At 35.3% G+C, this 19,107-nt stretch overlaps 2 protein-coding genes, 1 long non-coding RNA gene and 1 other non-coding gene across 4 annotated transcripts; 2 read left to right on the top strand and 2 right to left on the bottom strand.

The window, feature by feature from the left end:
* Nucleotides 1–175: 175 nt before the first annotated feature.
* LOC117124103 lies at nt 176–2,151 on the top strand. The gene is made up of 2 exons (XR_004447925.1): nt 176–936; nt 1,399–2,151. It is a non-coding gene; the product is annotated as an uncharacterized LOC117124103 (long non-coding RNA).
* LOC117124101 lies at nt 931–5,593 on the bottom strand. The gene is made up of 2 exons (XM_033270242.1): nt 5,024–5,593; nt 931–3,823 (listed from the first exon to the last, which is right to left on the bottom strand). The coding sequence occupies exon 2, from the start codon at nt 3,758–3,760 to the stop codon at nt 2,894–2,896; it is 867 nt and encodes a 288-aa protein (XP_033126133.1). The 5' UTR covers nt 3,761–3,823; nt 5,024–5,593; the 3' UTR covers nt 931–2,893.
* A 4,816-nt stretch (nt 5,594–10,409) lies between these two features.
* Trnat-ugu lies at nt 10,410–10,482 on the top strand. Its single transcript has one exon. It is a non-coding gene; the product is annotated as a tRNA-Thr (tRNA).
* Nucleotides 10,483–10,559: 77 nt separating this feature from the next.
* Nucleotides 10,560–18,525, bottom strand: LOC117124102. The gene is made up of 4 exons (XM_033270243.1): nt 18,383–18,525; nt 13,328–13,405; nt 12,001–12,217; nt 10,560–11,551 (listed from the first exon to the last, which is right to left on the bottom strand). The coding sequence occupies exons 3-4, from the start codon at nt 12,152–12,154 to the stop codon at nt 10,839–10,841; spliced, it is 867 nt and encodes a 288-aa protein (XP_033126134.1). The 5' UTR covers nt 12,155–12,217; nt 13,328–13,405; nt 18,383–18,525; the 3' UTR covers nt 10,560–10,838.
* Between the last annotated feature and the right edge of the window lie 582 nt (nt 18,526–19,107).

Raw genomic sequence — 19,107 nt, 5'->3', positions numbered from 1 at the left:
ATGTTTATTATAGTTGTTATATGGCATAATGGTGACATGTGTAATAAAAGAATTACAAATGTGAAACTTTTTTTTTCATGATTTCTAAACCTCTAAAATGGCACATTAGCGAAGAATGACCCTTCAATGAAATTTGATCATATTCTGTATTAAATTATTATATACTACCTTGAGAAAATCATCATAGTTAATACTGATTGCAAATCCAGATGTTCACATACTGTAATCAATATAGTTCGTCCTAGGCGCGCCATTCCGCAGGCCTACTATCGATTAGGCATCGTGTCACCTCGGCCCAAGAGCGTGCCGCCCGTAGCAAACAGGCTGTGCTGCCACCAAGGGTTTGGTTCTCGGGGAAACGCGAAACAGGATAGCGAAAGCTCACTATTTCTTTTTGTTTTTTTTTTTATATTTGTAACGAGAACGGGTATTTTTTTTCTCCGCAGATTGGTTCTCGAACGAGATAGCGAAAGCTCTTATCTCTACTATAAGCGATAAGGCTAGGTGGTAGTCACGGACCACACCTAGTGTAATATTTAGTGGTCGGTTGGCCGGAAGTGATTTTCAGTGAGATATAAACAGAGTTCTTTTGTACCAATATACTGCAAAGCTTTTATTATAATAATCACAATAATAATGATAATAATAATAAGAATAATAAAATAATCATAATTATAATTCGATTATTTTATCGATGGTAGTCATTGTATTTTACTTGTAAATTGTTATATTTTCTATAGTGACTATTTTGTATGTTTTTTCATATTTGTTTTACATTTTATAATATAATATGTGATGACGAGCAGAAGAATTTCCCTTGTGGAACAATAAAGTTATCTTATCTTATCTTATCTTATCTTATCTTATTCATCACTTATCTTACCATATTCATTAACTATCCTACTGTACATATATACAATCGACTACTAACTCCAGGTCACTGAGATGTTGGAGTTCAACCTATTCCGAGTGGAGTCAGTTCGTAATCTCTTCCGGTTGGCCGGAAGTGATTTTCAGTGAGATATAAACACAGTTCTTTTGTACCAATATACTGCAAAGATTTTATTATAATAATCACAATAATAATGATAATAATAATAAGAATAATAAAATAATCATAATTATAATTCGATTATTTTATCGATGGCTAGTCATTGTATTTTACTTGTAAATTGTTATATTTTCTATAGTGACTGTTTTGTATGTTTTTTCATATTTGTTTTACATTTTATAATATAATATGTGATGACGAGCAGGACAATAGTTATCTTATCTTATCTTATCTTATCTTATCTCATCTTATTCATCACTTATCTTATCTTATCTTATTCATCACTTATCTTATCTTATTCATTAACTATCCTACTGTACATATATACAATCGACTACTAACTCCAGGACACTCAGATGTTAGAGTTCAACCTATTCCGAGTGGAGTCAGTTCGTAATCTCTTCTCTCATAAATTCATAGTGTGAGAAAGGTGAAGTCCAATTGACTAGGGTAAAGTTATAGAATGACCAATTGTATGTTTAGATTATCTGCATACTAAGGTTGACCATTAAAACTGTCAAACTAATTTAAGACATTTAACAGGTGAAGGGTTATTGATGATATACAAATTGCAATGGTTATATAAGTTAATATTATTGAACATTACATTACACTATCACTGCGAGTTATGGGTTATTCTCATACCAAATAATTACCTACCTTTACATATAAAATAAAAATCATAGTGATTAAATTGAAATAGAATGACGCCAATGACGCTTAAAACTTTCAATCATAGATTCATAGTGTGCGCAAGGTCAAGTCCAATTGACTAGGTAGGGTAAAGTTATAGAATGACCAATTGTATTATTAGATTATTTGTATACTCAGGTTGACAATTAAAAACTGTCAAACTAATTTAAGACATTTAACAGGTGAAAGGATATCGATGATATACAAATTCCAATGGTTATATAAGTTAATATTATTGAACCTTAATACTACATTACACTATTACTGCGAGTTATGGGTTATTCTCATACAAAATTTTACCTACCTTTACATATTAAATAAAAATTCTAATGATTAAACTGAAATACAATGACGTCAAAAATTATAATGAAACTAGTAACGATTTGAAATAAATGCACTGAACAAAGCTAATTGTACGTTAACATTTGCTAATTATACGTTAAAATAAATGTGGGTGTGACTCCCACAAAAGATAGAGAGAAACAAAGAAATTTCAATAAAATGAATTAGCTGTACTAGTCTAAAGATAGTAAATACAACCTGTAGACTTGTAAGACTGATAAAATTAGTTTTAGTTGACACTACACTAGCTTTCGAACACACAGTACACTTTCATCTCTATGTGATAATTGATAATTTCATAAACTATGTGATAATTCTTAACCCTATCACAATACAGTACTATTATTTATGTATAATAACACTTGTATCAGAAAGTGTAATACTGTACATAATCCAAGTACTGAAATGCACGCCATTGTCCTGAGATTGAATATTTCGACATTAATTATGTCATCATCTGGATAAAAATTTATCTATATTTACAAGCTTATATGCACAAATACAAAAAGTGTTTAACCAATCAAAACGTTACCCCTAGTAGTTAGGTAGTATAACATTGATTTAAACTAAAGATCAAAGCACTCTTACTATACTGGTCAAAACCTTCCTACAAAAACATAAAAAGCTCCTTTAAAGCTCTGAGCCCGTGGTTAAACAAAGGGTGTAGTCTCGTATAGCAAACGCTTCTTTAAACAATAGGATAGATCAGTTTTTGGGAATTGCCAATAATGTTAGTATTAGAAAACTTGAATGATGGTAGTACATCAAAAAATCAATAATAGTACTAGAACGCTTGTATCATTCACATTACATGGGTTTTTCTATCAGTTCTGGTATATTATTGTTAAAGTTGTAAATTTTAGGAAAATACTTTAACAAAATACGACGTAACTCACTAGTTGTCATCACTAACTCTTTCATCAACTCTTTCTGATCGTTCTCGTAGATAAATTCTTTATTCTTAAGTGCAAAGAGTCGGTCATTTTTGAAAATAACAATTCGTACCTCTAGCAGGAATGGAAAGCTAGAGTAATTCGGGTTGACATAGAGTTGTTCCATATTCACAGCAAAGTCTTCTATATCGACTGAAGTCAGACATACCTCGTAAAACAAGTACCACTTGTTTTGTCCTGTGTTCAATTCAGAAAGTTTGTTACGCTTGTGGAATACTTCTATTGTTGTATCGTCTTTCCTTATTAGTTGATACTGCAGAAATCCTTGTGTGTAAACGGGCGAGACAGTTTTAAAATCAATTGGTATTATTTTCCAGGTTGGTAATGACGTGCCTACGTCAACAAGATATATATCTCCAGGTTCGTCAAGTGATCGAATAATCAGCGCTGGATGAATGTTACGTTGACCAAATGCGTTACATCCCACAAACCTAACGTCATAACCTATTGTCACTAGTAATTCTCTGACGAAGTAGTTCAGCGAATAGCAGCTACCACCCTGACATTTAAACATGGCATCTTTAATTTCTTCAAATAAGGGTAAACGACGATTACCTGGACTTACATTTATAGCATGCACGGTTTGGAATGGTTCGATGTGCATAAATGTATGTAATATGTTGCAAACAAGTTGTCTTTTATCCTGTTTGAATTTTTCGAAACAATTTGAAATTCCCAAAATATTAGTTACAAAATCATGACATTCTGGTTTAGACAACATCGTCTCCCAATTTATCAATAGCTTATGAAAATTTCACAGGTTTTCTATGATCGACTATGGTATCTAAAATACAAATAAAGAAACAACGTCAAAAATTAAAAATTTAGTAGTCGAACAGGAAACATAATATAGAATGAATTACAAATATTGTCGTCATTGTATTTATGTCCAAGGTAAGTTAACCTGGCAAATATTAGAGGCATAGACATTGACCAACATTATTGAAAGTTATTGTAAAAAAAAATGAATAGACTACTTATCCTTGGTATTCAAATTATAGGTCGTGACCGACAATAATTGTAATACTCTGACCTTGGTCAGAAAGACAAGGACCAAAGCACTTAGTATATATTTATTGTGTGTTTAGTAGGTAATAGCTCTTGATGGCCGATGAAGCAATAAAGTTGACTCTTAAAAAGTCGATTTTTTACGAGTGAGGCTAAGCTCTGACTGGCCACAATATTGCATACTTTAATAAAATCCTCATTTTTTGTCAGGATATATGTCCTTCAACAATTTCGTCTTTAATCGAAATATTTATATAGAAAACATTAATATAAAAAATTATTTGAAACGAACGGTGGATAGGTAAGTTAGTCATTTCGAAATATAGGTTCGCCATATAAGAAGATTTGAATACCAGGAGACTATTGCTCAGTATTATGAAGCGTATACAAATATTGAATTTGTTGATTAATATGTTAGATTGGATTGGATTGGATTTATTCGGTGTAAACAAGGATAGCTCATAAAAGTCTAGAAGAAGACTTAATTTCTATAGTGGGCTCCTTCTGGTAGTGATTGGGCAGTACACCGGGAGACAATCCCCTACTCTTTTCCGAAGAGTGTACATGTTCTTTAACGTGCCATGGGCCATATAAATGCACACGGTACCAACGTCTCATCCCAAAGATGGTGCACTATTTGTAATTTGTATTTCAGCCCTCCAGCTGAAACACAAGGAGAGGCAGCGAAATATATATAAAAAAAATACATGAACAAACTATTAATAATTATATCTATGCAAATAAACGGTTTTAGAATTACGTAGGCATACAGGATATTGTTACAAAACCATGGTTCCAAACGGATCAAAAATACCGCCTACTGAATTGAAAAATATATACTACCAGACAAAATTGCCAGTTTCCAACACTTTTAGGAAGTTAAGAACGGCCAGATAATGGCGTTATTTGCTAGTAAAGTTTCTGGATTAACAATACTACATGAAACTAGTGAATATATCGGAAAAACCATACGTACGTGTTAGAGATAATCCTACAAATATTTTGCTGTTTGGACCTGTTTCACTCATAGCCTGTGTTCATGTGCAACTCGCCTTTTTCATTGACCGGTAAACCCAGCAAGTCGCCTGCCGCACTACACCCAACCCTAGGTTAGAGATCATATCAAGTTTTTTTCCTTTTGATCAAAAGGTGACGGAGGAATAAATTGACAAATCATTGTGAATTTTTTAACAAAGAAAGGTCAAAATCTGTAGTAAATGTTTTCCCGTTTTAGACAAGTGAATCGGTTGAGTGGTTCTTGTTCTATGAATAATTAACCACGCCGAAGTGGCCTTGATTCTGTCACAACTTAGGTTTTTACACGGCAAATACAACAAACCAAGCAATTTTAAACTTAAAATTGACGGAACTTCAGTGTACTTTAAAAATATGATTTAAAGTACATTAGAAAGAGCTGTATAAATTTAGCTACAATAAACCGTTTTAGACAATTTATCCGATTTTTTGATCAAAAGATATTGCTAAAAAACCACAAAAAGTCATCTATTTTTGGGCTATATTGGTGAAACCGGGAATCTCTGCGCGTTGCTTAAGTTGTGCCTACGAATTGATATGTTTAGCGGGTAGTTAGAAGGTCGCTCACTAATGATGTTGTAAAATCGCCGGTGTCAGCTTGCATTATGGGATGTGATGTGACGTCATATCATATCATGACCTTTGCTTCTCAGTCTGACAATAACAACCGCAATCGCGCGAAAATACAGCATGCTACTGTTTGTGAATTTGGTGTGAATTTTGGTGGCGTCCGCCACCAAAACTCCGATTTCGGAGGATCTGCGTACTATACGCCAAACCTATGAAATCGTAGTTTTCAAACTTTTATTCAAACCTCCGATTTCGGAGTTTCTGCGTACTATTAATTAAACAAGCTCTCTCTACATAGAGAGAGAGCAAAAGTTTTAATCGGAGGTTTTGCGTACTATAAGCAAACCTCCGAAATCGGAGTTTTCAAACTTTTACGGAAACCTCCGATTTTGGAGGTTTTGCGTACTATAGGTATAGGTTCGCGAAACCTCAAAAATCGGAGTTTTCAAACTTTTATTCACACCTTAGATTTCGGAGGTTCTGCGTAGTATACGCTAAACCTCCGAAATCGGACTTTTCAAACTTTTATTCAAACTTCCGATTTCTGAGTTTCTGCGTACTATACGCCAAACCTCCAAAATCGGAGTCTTCACACTTTTATTTAAACCTCCGATTTCGGAGGGTTTGCGTACTATACGCCAAATCTCCAATATTTGAGTTTTCAAACTTTTATTTAAACCTCCGATTTCGGAGTTTGTGCGTACTAATAATTAATTACTCCGAAATGGGAATGTCTGCGCCCGCCGCCAAAACTCCGATGTCGGAGTTTCTGCGTACTATACGCCAAACCTCCAAAATCGGAGTTTTCAAACTTTTATTCAAACCTCCGATTTTGGAGTTTCTGCGTATATGCAAATTCTCAAAAGCTAATTTAGAGTTGATGACAATTTTTTGAAAAAAATAATGTATCGGTGTATCTGCTGTCAGGCATGTTTAGATTGATTGCACAGCTTACTACTCGTTACAGAATTTAAACAAAGATCATAGATGTCAAAGTTTAAAAGTAATGTAATTGCGAGAGGGCGCACTACGTAGCGTTGTTAGAGGATTTGCGTGCAGAAATCGCGGAGTACGCTGTCTTGTAATTATATGATCATTGGAAGCAATAGAAAAGCAGTCTTGGAACGCTGCGATCATTTAGTTATTAATAGAGATTTGGCGAGAAAAACAAAAAAAGACCTCTACTTTCGTTTGAGACGCGAGCTGCAAGGCGTAGTGTTTGGAGATTCGAACATTATTATTCTTATCAGGCTAAAAATAAAAGCTGTTCACGCATAAAACCGGGCCTGCATTCTCTAGTAACAGTCCCTACACTCTGGTTTGCTCAGGACCAATTTAGTGTCCGCTATGTGTCAGCACACGGTAAATGGTACTAAAACATGTTTTCCAAGTGTAACAAACCAACAGCACGTATCCCTTCTTTCAAACTCCCATCTAAATGCGTCATTCCGTTGCCTCTGGATTTCCTTTGTGCATTTTAACTGATTTTTTAACCTTTTTTTTTCTAAACTCACAATATAATATAATAATAATAATAATAATAATAATAGTAGTAGTAGTAATAATTGTCGACTTATATAGCGCATTGTAGACTAACCTCTATGCGCTTTACATTATTACTCCCGTCACTGGATGAAACACATGGAACAACACTTATGCCCAATAATGTTGCAGCTGTAATCAGCTCATGGTTGTGTTTAAACCTATCAGGTACCCCCTTGTACTCCTGGGTGGAGAGAGACAACCGTACAATTGCCCATGGAACACAAATAACTTGCACAGCGAGAGTTTCGAACCCTCGACTTCAAAGGTTGGGAGTCCAAGCTACAACCAATGCGCCAACCACTTTCTCTATAATTCCTATTATTTTATTTTTTAAACAATTTCGGGTTACAAATAAAGTAACTAACTTTGAAATATTAAAACAGCATTCTGAATGAATTGAGGCCTATTTTCTACAATAAAATAATAAATCCATAACTTTTGACTCAATATTAGGAATGTTCTCGCATTACATTAAATTAATCCATTGTCATTCAAAGTTTCATTAAAAAATAATTTTACTTATTTATAGAGGCGTGTCCCTAATGTTTTGTTTTGACATTCATGTTCACTCTTTGCTCACGTTGTTTATTCACGATCACTGCCACCTTGCTTCTTGGCCTACCTCACCTAGCCTATTGTTTCGAACTATTTCTCTACATACTAGCCGGCTTTTCTATCCTCACTCACTCGCTACTAGGCACCTTCTCTCATACAACTGGATTACAGACTCGCACAATTTAGCGGGGCTTTGGTTAGGATAAAATAATAAATTGGAGAATTTGTATAGCGCCTGTTAGAAAAATATTTGTCATTGGCGCTTAAAGATATAAATAAGAATTATTGGTCAAAGAGATGAGTTTTAAAGAGCGTTTAGAATGCATCAGTATTTGAAGTTAATTTAAGTTTGGGTAAAAGAGTTCTATAATTTCGGAGCTGCAAAAGAAAACAAAATTCGACAACAGCCGTTGTGGAATGATGTGAAAATGTAGCTGGTAGAGCTTTCGTTATCTCTTTTGACAACCAATACGCCGAGAAAGCCCATATGTTTGTGTATGACGTCACCAGTTTAGGCCTAGTTTTAGTTTTCTCGTACTCGCAACCCAAGATTCAGAAACTGGATCCAGGGCTATGAATCGACACCAGAAACTGAATGTATTTAGAGCATTTCAATGAAATTTGATCATATTCTGTATTAAATTATTATATACTACCTTCAGAAAATCATGATAGTTAATACTGATTGCAGATCCAGATGTTCACATACTGTAATCAGTGTACTTGGTCTTAGGCTAGGCCCCGCCATTCCGCATGCCTACTATTCGAGTAGGCATTGTGCCACCACGTAGCAACAGGCTGTGCTGCCACCAAGGGAGAACGCGAAACAGGATAGCGAAAGCTCACTATGTTTTTTAACGAGAACGGGCACGGGTGAAAGTAGCGACTGTCAATGAGACATAAACACAGTTCTTTTGTACCAATATACTGCCAATCTTTTATTCAGCATCAACTATTCTGCTGTACATAACAATCGACTACTGACTCCAGGTTACTCAGATGTTAGAGTTCAACCCATTCAGAGTGGAGTCAGTTCTTAATCCCTTCTCTCTGGTGTCTGACCACTGAAATCTCTCGGTCTTAATAAGTGATGTGGCATGTTTGCCTATTATACTCAAGGTAATGGGGGTGTGTCTCAGTTAAGTCACCCCATATTTTTGGAGTTTCTGATTGGATCATAGAGAAATTCCTTTCTACGATTTAGTACAATAACTTGTTTTCCAAAAAACCGCTAATTAAGATATATTACAAACTTCAAGACTTAGGCTTAAAACTTTCAATCATAGATTCATAGTGTGAGAAAGGTTAAGTCCAAATAATTAGGGGAAAAATTATAGAATGGCCAATTGTATGATTAGATTATCTGTATACAGGTTGACCATTAAAACTGTCAACTAATTTAAGACATTTTTAAATGTTTTAAATTAGTTTGTTTTGTTAAAACAGGTTAAGGGGTATCGATAATATACAAATTTCAATGGTTATATAAGTTAACATTATTGAATCTTAATACTATACTACATTACACAATCACTGCGATTTATAGGTTATTCTCATACCAAATTTTACCTACCTTTACATATAAAATGAAAATCATAATGATTAAATTGAAATAGAATGACGCCAATGATGCTTAAAACTTTCAATCATAGATTTATAGTGCGAGAAAGATCAAGTCCAATTGACTAGGGTAAAGTTATAGAATGACCCATTGTACGATTAGATTATCTGTATACTCATGTTGACCATTAAAACTGTCAAACTAATTTAAGACATTTAATAGGTGAAGGGGTATAGATGATATACAAATTCCAATGGTTATATAAGTATTTAACCTTAATACTACATTACACTATCACTGCGAGTTATGGGTTATTCTCATACCAAATATTTACCTACCTTTACATATAAAATAAAAAAAATATAATGATTAAACTGAAATAGAATGACGCAAAAATTATAATGACACTAGTAACGATTTGAAATAAATGCACTGAAAATAGCTAATTATACGTTAAAATTTGCTAATTATACGTTAAAATAAATGTGTGTGTGGGTGTGACACCCACAAAAGAGAAACAAAGAAATTTCAATTAAAATGAATGAGCTGTACTATTCTGATGATAGTAAATGAAACCTGTAAACTTGTAAGACTGATAAAATTAGTTTTATTTGACACTACACTAGCTTTCGAACACTTTCACCTCTATGTGATAATTGATAATTTCATAAACTATGTGATAATTCTTAACCCTATCACAATACTATTGTTTATATGTATAACACTACTCGTATCGGAAAGAATAATACTGTACATACTCCAAGTATTGAAATGCACGCCATTGTCTTGGGATTCAATATTTTGACATTAATTGTGTCATCATCAGGACGAAACATTATCCATATTTACAAGCTTATGCACAAATACCAAAAGTGTTTAACCAATCAAAACATTACCTCTAGTGGTTAGGTGGTATAACAGTGATTTAAACGATATTGAAGGGAGTTAGCCGACTAACTCCCTTCAGTATCATATACAACATACGACAGTATTTCCAGCCGTATTGCCAGATTTATCTGGCCGAACGCCCTCTTTGAGTCGTAGCATTGTGTAATATAATGTTCCCGACGGTTATTTGGACCTGTTCTACCATGAAGCCTTCGTGGTCTAGTGGTTATGACGCTCGCCTTGTTAGCGAGAGGTCGCAGGTTCGAATCCCGTCGGAGGCATTTTATTACACAATGACTTTTATAGGACCTTATTGGTTGAAAAGCTACAGGGTACCCTACGATGATCCATCATGTCCTTATTTAAACACTGTATATGTACCTTTAGTGATTTAAACTAAAGATCAAAGCACTCTTACTATACTGGTCAAAGCATACCTACAAAAACAAAGAAAGCTCCTTTGAAGCTCTGAGCCCGTTGTTAAACAAAGGGTGTAGTCTCGTATAGCAAACGCTTCTTTAAACAATAAGATAGATCAGTTTTGGGAATTGCCAATAATGTTAGTACTAGAAAACTTGAATAATGTTAGTACATCAAAAACATCAATAATAGTACTAGAACGCTTGTATCAGTCACATTACATGGGATTTTCTATCAGTTCTAGTATATTATTGTTAAAGCTGTAAATTTTAGGAAAATACTTTAACAAAATATGACGTAACTCACTGGTTGTCATCACTAACTCTTTCATCAACTCTTTCTGATCGTTCTCGTAGATAAATTCTTTATTCTTAAGTGCAAAGAGTCGGTCATTTTTGAAAATAACGACTCGTACCTCTAGCAGGAATGGAAAGCTAGAGTAATTCGGGTTGACATAGAGTTGTTCCATATTCACAGCAAAGTCTTCTATATCGACTGAAGTCAGACATACCTCGTAATACAAGTACCAATTGGTTTGTCCTGTGTTCAATTCAGAAGGTTTGTTACGCTTGTGGAATACTTCTATTGTTGTATCGTCTTTCCTTTTTAGTTGATAATGCAGAAATCCTTGTGTGTAAACGGGCGAGACAGTTTTAAAATCAATTGGTATTATTTTCCAGGTTGGTAATGACGTGCCTACGTCAACAAGATATATATCTCCAGGTTCGTCAAGTGATCGAATTATCAGCGCTAGATGAAAGTTACGTTGACCAAATGCGTTACATCCCACAAACCTAACGTCATAACCTATTGTCACTAGTAATTCTCTGACGAAGTAGTTCAGCGAATAGCAGCTACCACCCTGACATTTAAACATGGCATCTTCAATTTCTTTAAATAAGGGTAAACGACGATTACCTGGACTTACATTTATAGCATGCACGGTTTGGATGGTTCGATGTGCATAAATGTATGTAATATGTTGCAAACAAGTTGTCTTTTATCCTGTTTGAATTTTTCGAAACAATTTAAAATTCCCAAAATATTAGTTACAAAATCATGGCATTCTGGTTTAGACAACATCGTCTCCCAAGTTATCAATAGCTTATGAAAATTTCACAGGTTTTCTATGATCGGCTATGGTATCTAAAATACAAATAAAGAAACGTTGTCCAAAATTAAAAATTTAGTAGTACAACAGGTAACATAATATAGACTTAATTACAGATATTGTCGTCATTATATTCATATCCAAGGTAAGTTAGCCTGGCAAATATTAGAGGCATAATTGACATTGACCAACATCAATGAAAGTTGTAAAAATTGTAAAATTATCAGGCTGTCTCTTATACACATCTAGATGTGTATAAGAGACAGATTTATAGCATGCACGGTTTGGAATGGTTCGATGTGCATAAATGTATGTAATATGTTGCAAACAAGTTGTCTTTTATCCTGTTTGAATTTTTCGAAACAATTTAAAATTCCCAAAATATTAGTTACAAAATCATGGCATTCTGGTTTAGACAACATCGTCTCCCAAGTTATCAATAGCTTATGAAAATTTCACAGGTTTTCTATGATCGGCTGTGGTATCTAAAATACAAATAAAGAAACGTTGTCCAAAATTAAAAAATCAGTAGTACAACAGGTAACATAATATAGACTTAATTACAAATATTGTCGTCATTATATTCATGTCCAAGGTAAGTTAGCCTGGCATATATTAGAGGCATAATTGACATTGACCAACATCATTGAAAGTTGTAAAAATTGTAAAATAATGAATAGACTACTCCTCCTTGGTATTCAAATTATAGGTCGTAATCCAAAATGGGGTCACCAAAATATCTTATAGGGTCGCCGGACATTATAATGCTTTCGATTTGTGCGACGACGCAACGTTAGAACGGAATCACTCATGCGTGACCGTCCTACCTGGCGGGCTACGTTCTCTGCATACGTAGATTTGGCCAAATTGCGTTCCAGAATCTACTCGACGAGGTGACAACGTTCTGGCATGCGCAGATGACTTTTAGTGACGTCATTACGTTCTACGTCCTACCGTCGTCGTGCAATCGAAAGCTCCCTATTATGTATTATATACCTCATACATAGATTCTGGCATCTGATTGGTTAAGAAGCGGGGCAATAGAAAGTACTATTCTCTCAAAATGTACTATTCCTCTCAAAAATAGTACTTTTTTTACCCTTCGCGATGTGCAAAATCTAGGCCCACAACATCGCGCTGCTTGACGGTTTGGGGACTGTGACCTCTACGACAAGATTATCCCCTGACTGCGTCGCGGATCGCGATTTTTTTTTTCCGTACGAAACATTTGCATGAAACTCCACTCGGGCTGTCTCGGATTGACTCGACTCGAGTTCGATACGAACAAGAGCAGGCACTTCGCAATGTCATGAAAATCGAGTATTCTATTACCATACTGTGCTGTTCTTTATATATGTATATGTTTACCTACGGTAGGCCTATGAAATCTTATGGGATGTAGGCCTAGGCTTCGTCTGTAACTAGTGAGCTTCTTGTATGTCTGTTATCAAATGTAATATTACCTACAACAACAACAGCTATTACCCCCTTCTATAGTGTATAGTGCCAGTAGTAAATAGGTACATTCCTATCTTTGAGGCTGAGCAAAAGAGGCTAAACTATTGGGCCTAGTTACAAGCTAAGTTAGGTCCTACCTGCTATCCATCTTCCCCAAGACTCGGCCCCCTAGGTTCCTAGGCCTGACACAACAGTAACGCTTCGCATGCCATTGACTGAAATTTTAAAAACATATAAACATGAAATAAAAATTGGACAGTAAGTAAAAAATTAAATAATAATAAATTAAATATATCATTCCGACATTAATAAACTTGGCCTAACTAACCTTGTAATGTAATTAATATTAAATAATAATAATAATAATAATAATAATAATAATAATAATAATAACAATAATAATAATATTAATAATAATAATAACAATAATAATATTAATAACAATAATAATAATAATAAATAATAATAATAATAATAATAATAATAATAATAATAATTAAATAACCATATATAATTTCGCCATTTATTAACTTAGCCTAAGCCTTGTAATCAAGAAGTACCTACAGTACAATACAATATTAGGCCTATAATTAACAACTAGGCCGCATTCATTCATTGGTACGCTGCTATTTTGGCAGGTCCTATGATGGCATCCATTTTAGAGCTGTCTCTCAGTTTTCTTTTAATTTCAAAATAACTGTCACTCTGTTTCATATTTGATCAAAAAATGCTGTTTTTTCCTTCCCCTTTGCGCTTTCCCCTGAAAGCCGCCTTCTAAAAACTGTTTTGATTAAGCGATCACATTCTCTTAGTACGGTACATGAACAAAAATCCTAACTATCATGATACCGTAATAACGATATACTTGGGGCCGAGTTGACTCGAATTCGTCAAAGGTACTTAAATAATTATCCAAAACCGCGGCCAACTAAAAAACAAAAATGTTCACAGTATGTAACTCAAATTCAAATACTGTAACAGTTTTTATTATTCGTGCAGCGAAATCAATTACATATGTCGTTTTAAACAACCCATTCTATTAGCATGGTAACATCAATATGTTATTTTTTTCTTCAAAATCAGACAACGGCCAGCAATCCTTATCTCAGAGGTTTTGTAGACGTTTAGCTTATCTTTAGTTGATGACCATTTGACCTCCAGAATTGAGATTTTCGAGTCGAGTCAATCGAGACAGCCCGAGTGGAGTTTCATGCAAATGTTTCGTACGGAAAAAAAATCGCTCACGGATCAGCGAGTAGACGATAAACAAATATGGAGGCATGCTCGTTCGAGATCAAGGAGGACTAGCCTAGGCCTAGCATTACTTCTTGATAAAGCCGATAACAAAAGCACCAAAAGACAAATTAAATATGTCTTATCAATTGATATTCGACAAATATATTGCAAGAAGATGGGTTGATAATAATTGTTATTGTCGTGATGGAATAGACAATAACTGGATTTTGCGTCAGAGAGACATGTAAAGGCGTTGTAAACGAACTTGCTTAAGATAATACTACATTAACGTTGGCGGCGCTACACATTACCTTCGTTTAGAGTTCAACTCTACCATCAGCGTGGCCACTGCTTGGGTATTTACCCAAGATCTTGGGTATTTTGACTTGGTCTTGGGTTCTTGGGTATTCCGTTCAAATCCTTGGGTATTTTATTTTTACTAAGAAAATTAAATATTTTTGTCATAGAGGAAAAATTAAGAAGTAACAAAATATATTTCAGTCCATTCAAGTAAGCAAAACTCAACGAAGTGCATATATCATTCTTAATTGACTGTTAATTGCTATAAACATGGGTTCAGATTGTTTATTTGTGATTTTCGTTGCCATTGATCTTACCTAATTAATGCATTACATAATATAACTTGATCAATGGTCTACACTGATAACACTGGCCGACTGAGGGCGTATTTTCTATCCATATTATCACCTCATGAATATTAATTTTAAGAATTAACACAAACAATTACAATAAAAAATTGCTTATAAATTGAACTAAAAGGGAAACAATACATGCGAAAAACACGCATTTTTCAAATTTTAATGCATTTTCGGGAAGCTTGGGTAATTTGGGCAATTTTTGCTGAATCTTGGTAATTTCGACCCATTGGGTATTACAAAAATTGTGAGTGGTCACGTTGTCTACCATTGTTAAGCGCGCCAGTAGCAGTATGAAGTTCGAAGAGAAGGTATCCTTCGTCGCTGCTGCTCACGTTGGTAGAAAGTTGCGTATTTCGTATGTTTTTGTGTATTTGTTATTTCTGTTAGTTTAATAAGTAATCTTTCAAGATCATTTATTGATGAGCTTTAGAATCTTTAATGATAATTCAAGATAATTATCTAAAAGTTTGAAAGTTGACCAGGTTCAGTGGAATACACGTTGTATATTCTCAAGTTTCTAATATTCTCAAGTTTCTTACGAGGTCAAATGATGTAGGAAGGTCATAACAATTAGGTGATATGTCAAAACAGTATGGCTGCGCCCATATAATCCCCACTATTCACTGTGTTTTTTATGATTAATTTGACGATTATAATCTTTGATGTGTAAACTCAGTAGTAAAGGTAATCATTGTAGTATATAGTAAAGTAATTAATTTATGTATTCTGATACTTGCTTTACAGTCAGCTTATATGAACGAGAATATGAGACCTTTGAATTGAAGGGTTGTTGATCACGAGTTTGTTGCGCCATAATTCATGTAAGGTTTGAACGTTTTCTACGAACTCATGTACTGTGTTTCTAAATTTAGCATTTACGGATGACGATTTAGTATGTACTGTTACTTGTGTCTCACCATCCATTAAATTATAGCTTAACCTTTAGATTGATTCATCATCGTTGATTAGGATTGTTTGATATTGAAACTGTTATCAGTCAACAATATTGATGCCGTTATTATTATTGTTGTTATTCATGGTTAAGCGAATCATTGTTATTGATTGTTATATTTGTATTTCTTTAGTCACCAGACTAAACAGAGTTTGCAGATTAATAAAAGTAATACTGACTTCATTGACGTATATTTAGTTTGCGTTTGTTTGCACTGGCGCCCTCATCGTTGACCAAACTCACAACAGTCAACCTTACACATTACACGACAAACAATTGCGAAAAAAAGGCTAGTGATCTGGAAATCGTGGGTTCGAGACCCACCCGAGAACAACGTGCGATTTTTTTCGCAATTGTTTTCAAACCTACTGAGTATTCAGTACATTTCTACGTCAGGTAGGGCAAAATTACACCAATACCTGTTTCTCCTGACGCAAATCCAGTTATTGTCTATTCCATGACGACAATGACAATATCAACACTGCAGTACCCGCTGTTTTCTTGGACTCGAATTTAACCCTGGCCACCAGGCGCAAGCTTGGTGGTCTAGAAGTATGGTGCTAGGCTAGTGATATGGAGATCGTGGGTTCGAGTCCCACCCGAGAACAACTTGCGATTTTTTTCGCAATTGTTTTCAAACGTACTGAGTATTCAGTAAATTTCTACGTCAGGTATGGCAAAATTACACTTATACAAGAAGATGGTGCTGTTAAAATTGAGGAAATATGCAAACAAGAGCTAGACACACTCTTTGATCGCCTAGGTCTAGGCCTAGCTAGTCGAGTAGTAGTAGTAGTAGTAGTAGGCCTACTAGTCTCTAATAATATAACAGGCTAGGAAGTAAGTACTTTTTGAGGCCTTGTAGAATCTATGTATGAGGTATATAAAACAAATATTGACTGCTCTATATTCGGGGAACAATGGAATCTATTTCCCCTCGGTGATGCATGGAGACCTATCTTCCCTCGGGAAGATAGGCTATACGGTCTCCACATCACCTTGGGGCAATTAATTTCACCATTCCCCTCATAATCAGTCAATATTTGTATACTGTACAATAGAATTTTAATACTCTGACCTTGGTGACGTTAATAAAATTTACAAGAAAGACAAGGACCAAAGCACTTTAATTTAACTGTTCCCTGGTATATATTTATTGTGTGTTTAGTGGGTAATAGCTCTTGATGGCTGATGAAGCAATGAAATTGAAGTGATTTGAAGAAATCAGTTGAAAATATTAATACATTTTAAAAAGTCGACTTTTACGAGTTAGGCTCAGCTCTATAACTGGTCACAATATTGCATACTTTAATAAGATCCTTATGCTTTGTCTGAGGACATATGTCCTTCAACAATCCCGTTTTTAATCGAAATATTTATATAGAAAACATTAACATAAAAAAATAGTTGAAACGAACGGTGGATCGGTAAGTTAGCCATTCCGAAATATAGGTTCGCCATATAAAGGCCAACTCAGACCGCGTCGTACGACGCAGCCCGACGCGATTTGTTGTCGCGTCGGGCCTGTGTGAGTTAAACGCAGACGCGATGGTGTGCGTCAGTGGCAGTCGCGTCGTAGAATATTAAACATGTTTAATATTTCTCACGACGGGATAAGACTGTCCCCGACGATAAATCGGGTCGGACTGCGTCGGCCGACGCTGTCTGATTTGGCCTTAAGAAAATTTGAATACCAGGAGACTACTGCTCAGAATTATGAAGTGTATACAAATATTAGAATTTGTTGATAGAATATTTTAGATTGGATTGGATTGGATTTATTCGGTGTAAAAATACCAAGGATAGCACACGAAAGTCTAGAAGAAGACTTATTTCCAGTGGGGTCCTTCTGGTAATGATTGGGCAGTTCACCGGGAGACAATCCCCCTACTCTAATCCCAAGAGTGTTCTGCGTTCTTTAACGTGCACATGGGCCATAAATGCACACGGGCCATAAATGCACACGGGAACGTATCATCCTTGTGCGCTAATGTAACTTGTATTTCAGCCCTCCAGCTGAAATACAAGGAGAGGCAGCGAAATATATAAAACAAAGGCATGAACAAGCTATAGTCAACAAAAGCTAAAAATAATATTCATATCTATGCATATAAATAGTTTTAGAGTGACGTAGGCATACAGGCTATTGTTACAAAACCAGGCTCCAAACGGATCAAAAATATCGCCTACTGAATTAAAAAATAAGCACTACCAGACAAAATTGCCAGTTTCCAACACAAATTTTAGAAAATTAAAAACTGCCAGATAATGGAATTAGGTTTGCTAGTAAGTTTTACAAATCACATGAAACAAGTGAATATGTCGGAAAAACCATAGTTACGTACGTTTTAGAGAATTCCTACAAATATTTTGCTGGTCGGACCTGTTTCACTCATAGCCTGTGTCCATGCGCAACTCGCCTTTTTCATTTACCGGTAAAACCCAGCGAGTCGCCTGTGGCCCTACAACCAACCCTCGTATTGTTCATGCTTTGTAGATTTTAGCGGGTAGTTAGAAGGTCGCTCACTAATGATGTTGTGAAATCGCTGGGGTCAGCTTGCATTATGGGATGTGATGTGATGTCATATCATATCATGACCTTTGCTTCCGACAATAGCAACCACAACCGCGCGAAAACAAAGCACTGCTACCGTTCCTGAATATTGACTGATATGTCCATTGAAACGTAGGCCCTACTCATATTTTACCCGTTTTTAGTTGTTCTGCGCAAGGGAAAGATGTTCCCAGATCCTGATCCTGGGGTATGGATTGTAATGTTGCTTTTGTTGTTAACAGTGGCGGCTCTAGGAAATAATTTATGGGGGGGGGGGGGGCTAAGATGTCCGACTGGGGCCCCTAAGTATTTATGGGTGTAAGAATAGCGCGCAGCGTTATCTGAAGGCTAAGGCCCGAGCCAGGGGTGGGTATGCGAAGGGGTGTCCCCTCCCCCAAACCGAGATTTTTTTTTTTTAAATTGGGACTTCGAAATGGCCGGAAATGGCTGGGATGGGAAAACTAGGCCTATTTTTTTTTGGGTCCAAGTGCCCGACGAGCTTTGGCCGATGTTGGG

The sequence above is a fragment of the Anneissia japonica genome, unplaced genomic scaffold (assembly GCF_011630105.1).
Source record: "Anneissia japonica isolate Jap-2015-1 unplaced genomic scaffold, ASM1163010v1 scaffold288194_len294098_cov161, whole genome shotgun sequence".
In the NCBI taxonomy this organism is placed as follows: Eukaryota; Metazoa; Echinodermata; class Crinoidea; order Comatulida; family Comatulidae; genus Anneissia; species Anneissia japonica.
Note: the sequence above shows the minus strand (reverse complement) of the source record. Positions and strands in the feature narration are given on the sequence as shown.

Coding starts and splice junctions, on each gene's coding strand:
- LOC117124101 (XM_033270242.1), bottom strand. CDS start 3,760: ATGTTGTCTAAACCAGAATGTCATGATTTTGTAACTAATATTTTGGGA.
- LOC117124102 (XM_033270243.1), bottom strand. CDS start 12,154: ATGTTGTCTAAACCAGAATGCCATGATTTTGTAACTAATATTTTGGGA. Junction 11,552..12,000: donor CCAAACCGTGCATGCTATAA/ATCTGTCTCTTA, acceptor TGCATGCTATAA/ATGTAAGTCCAGGTAATCGT.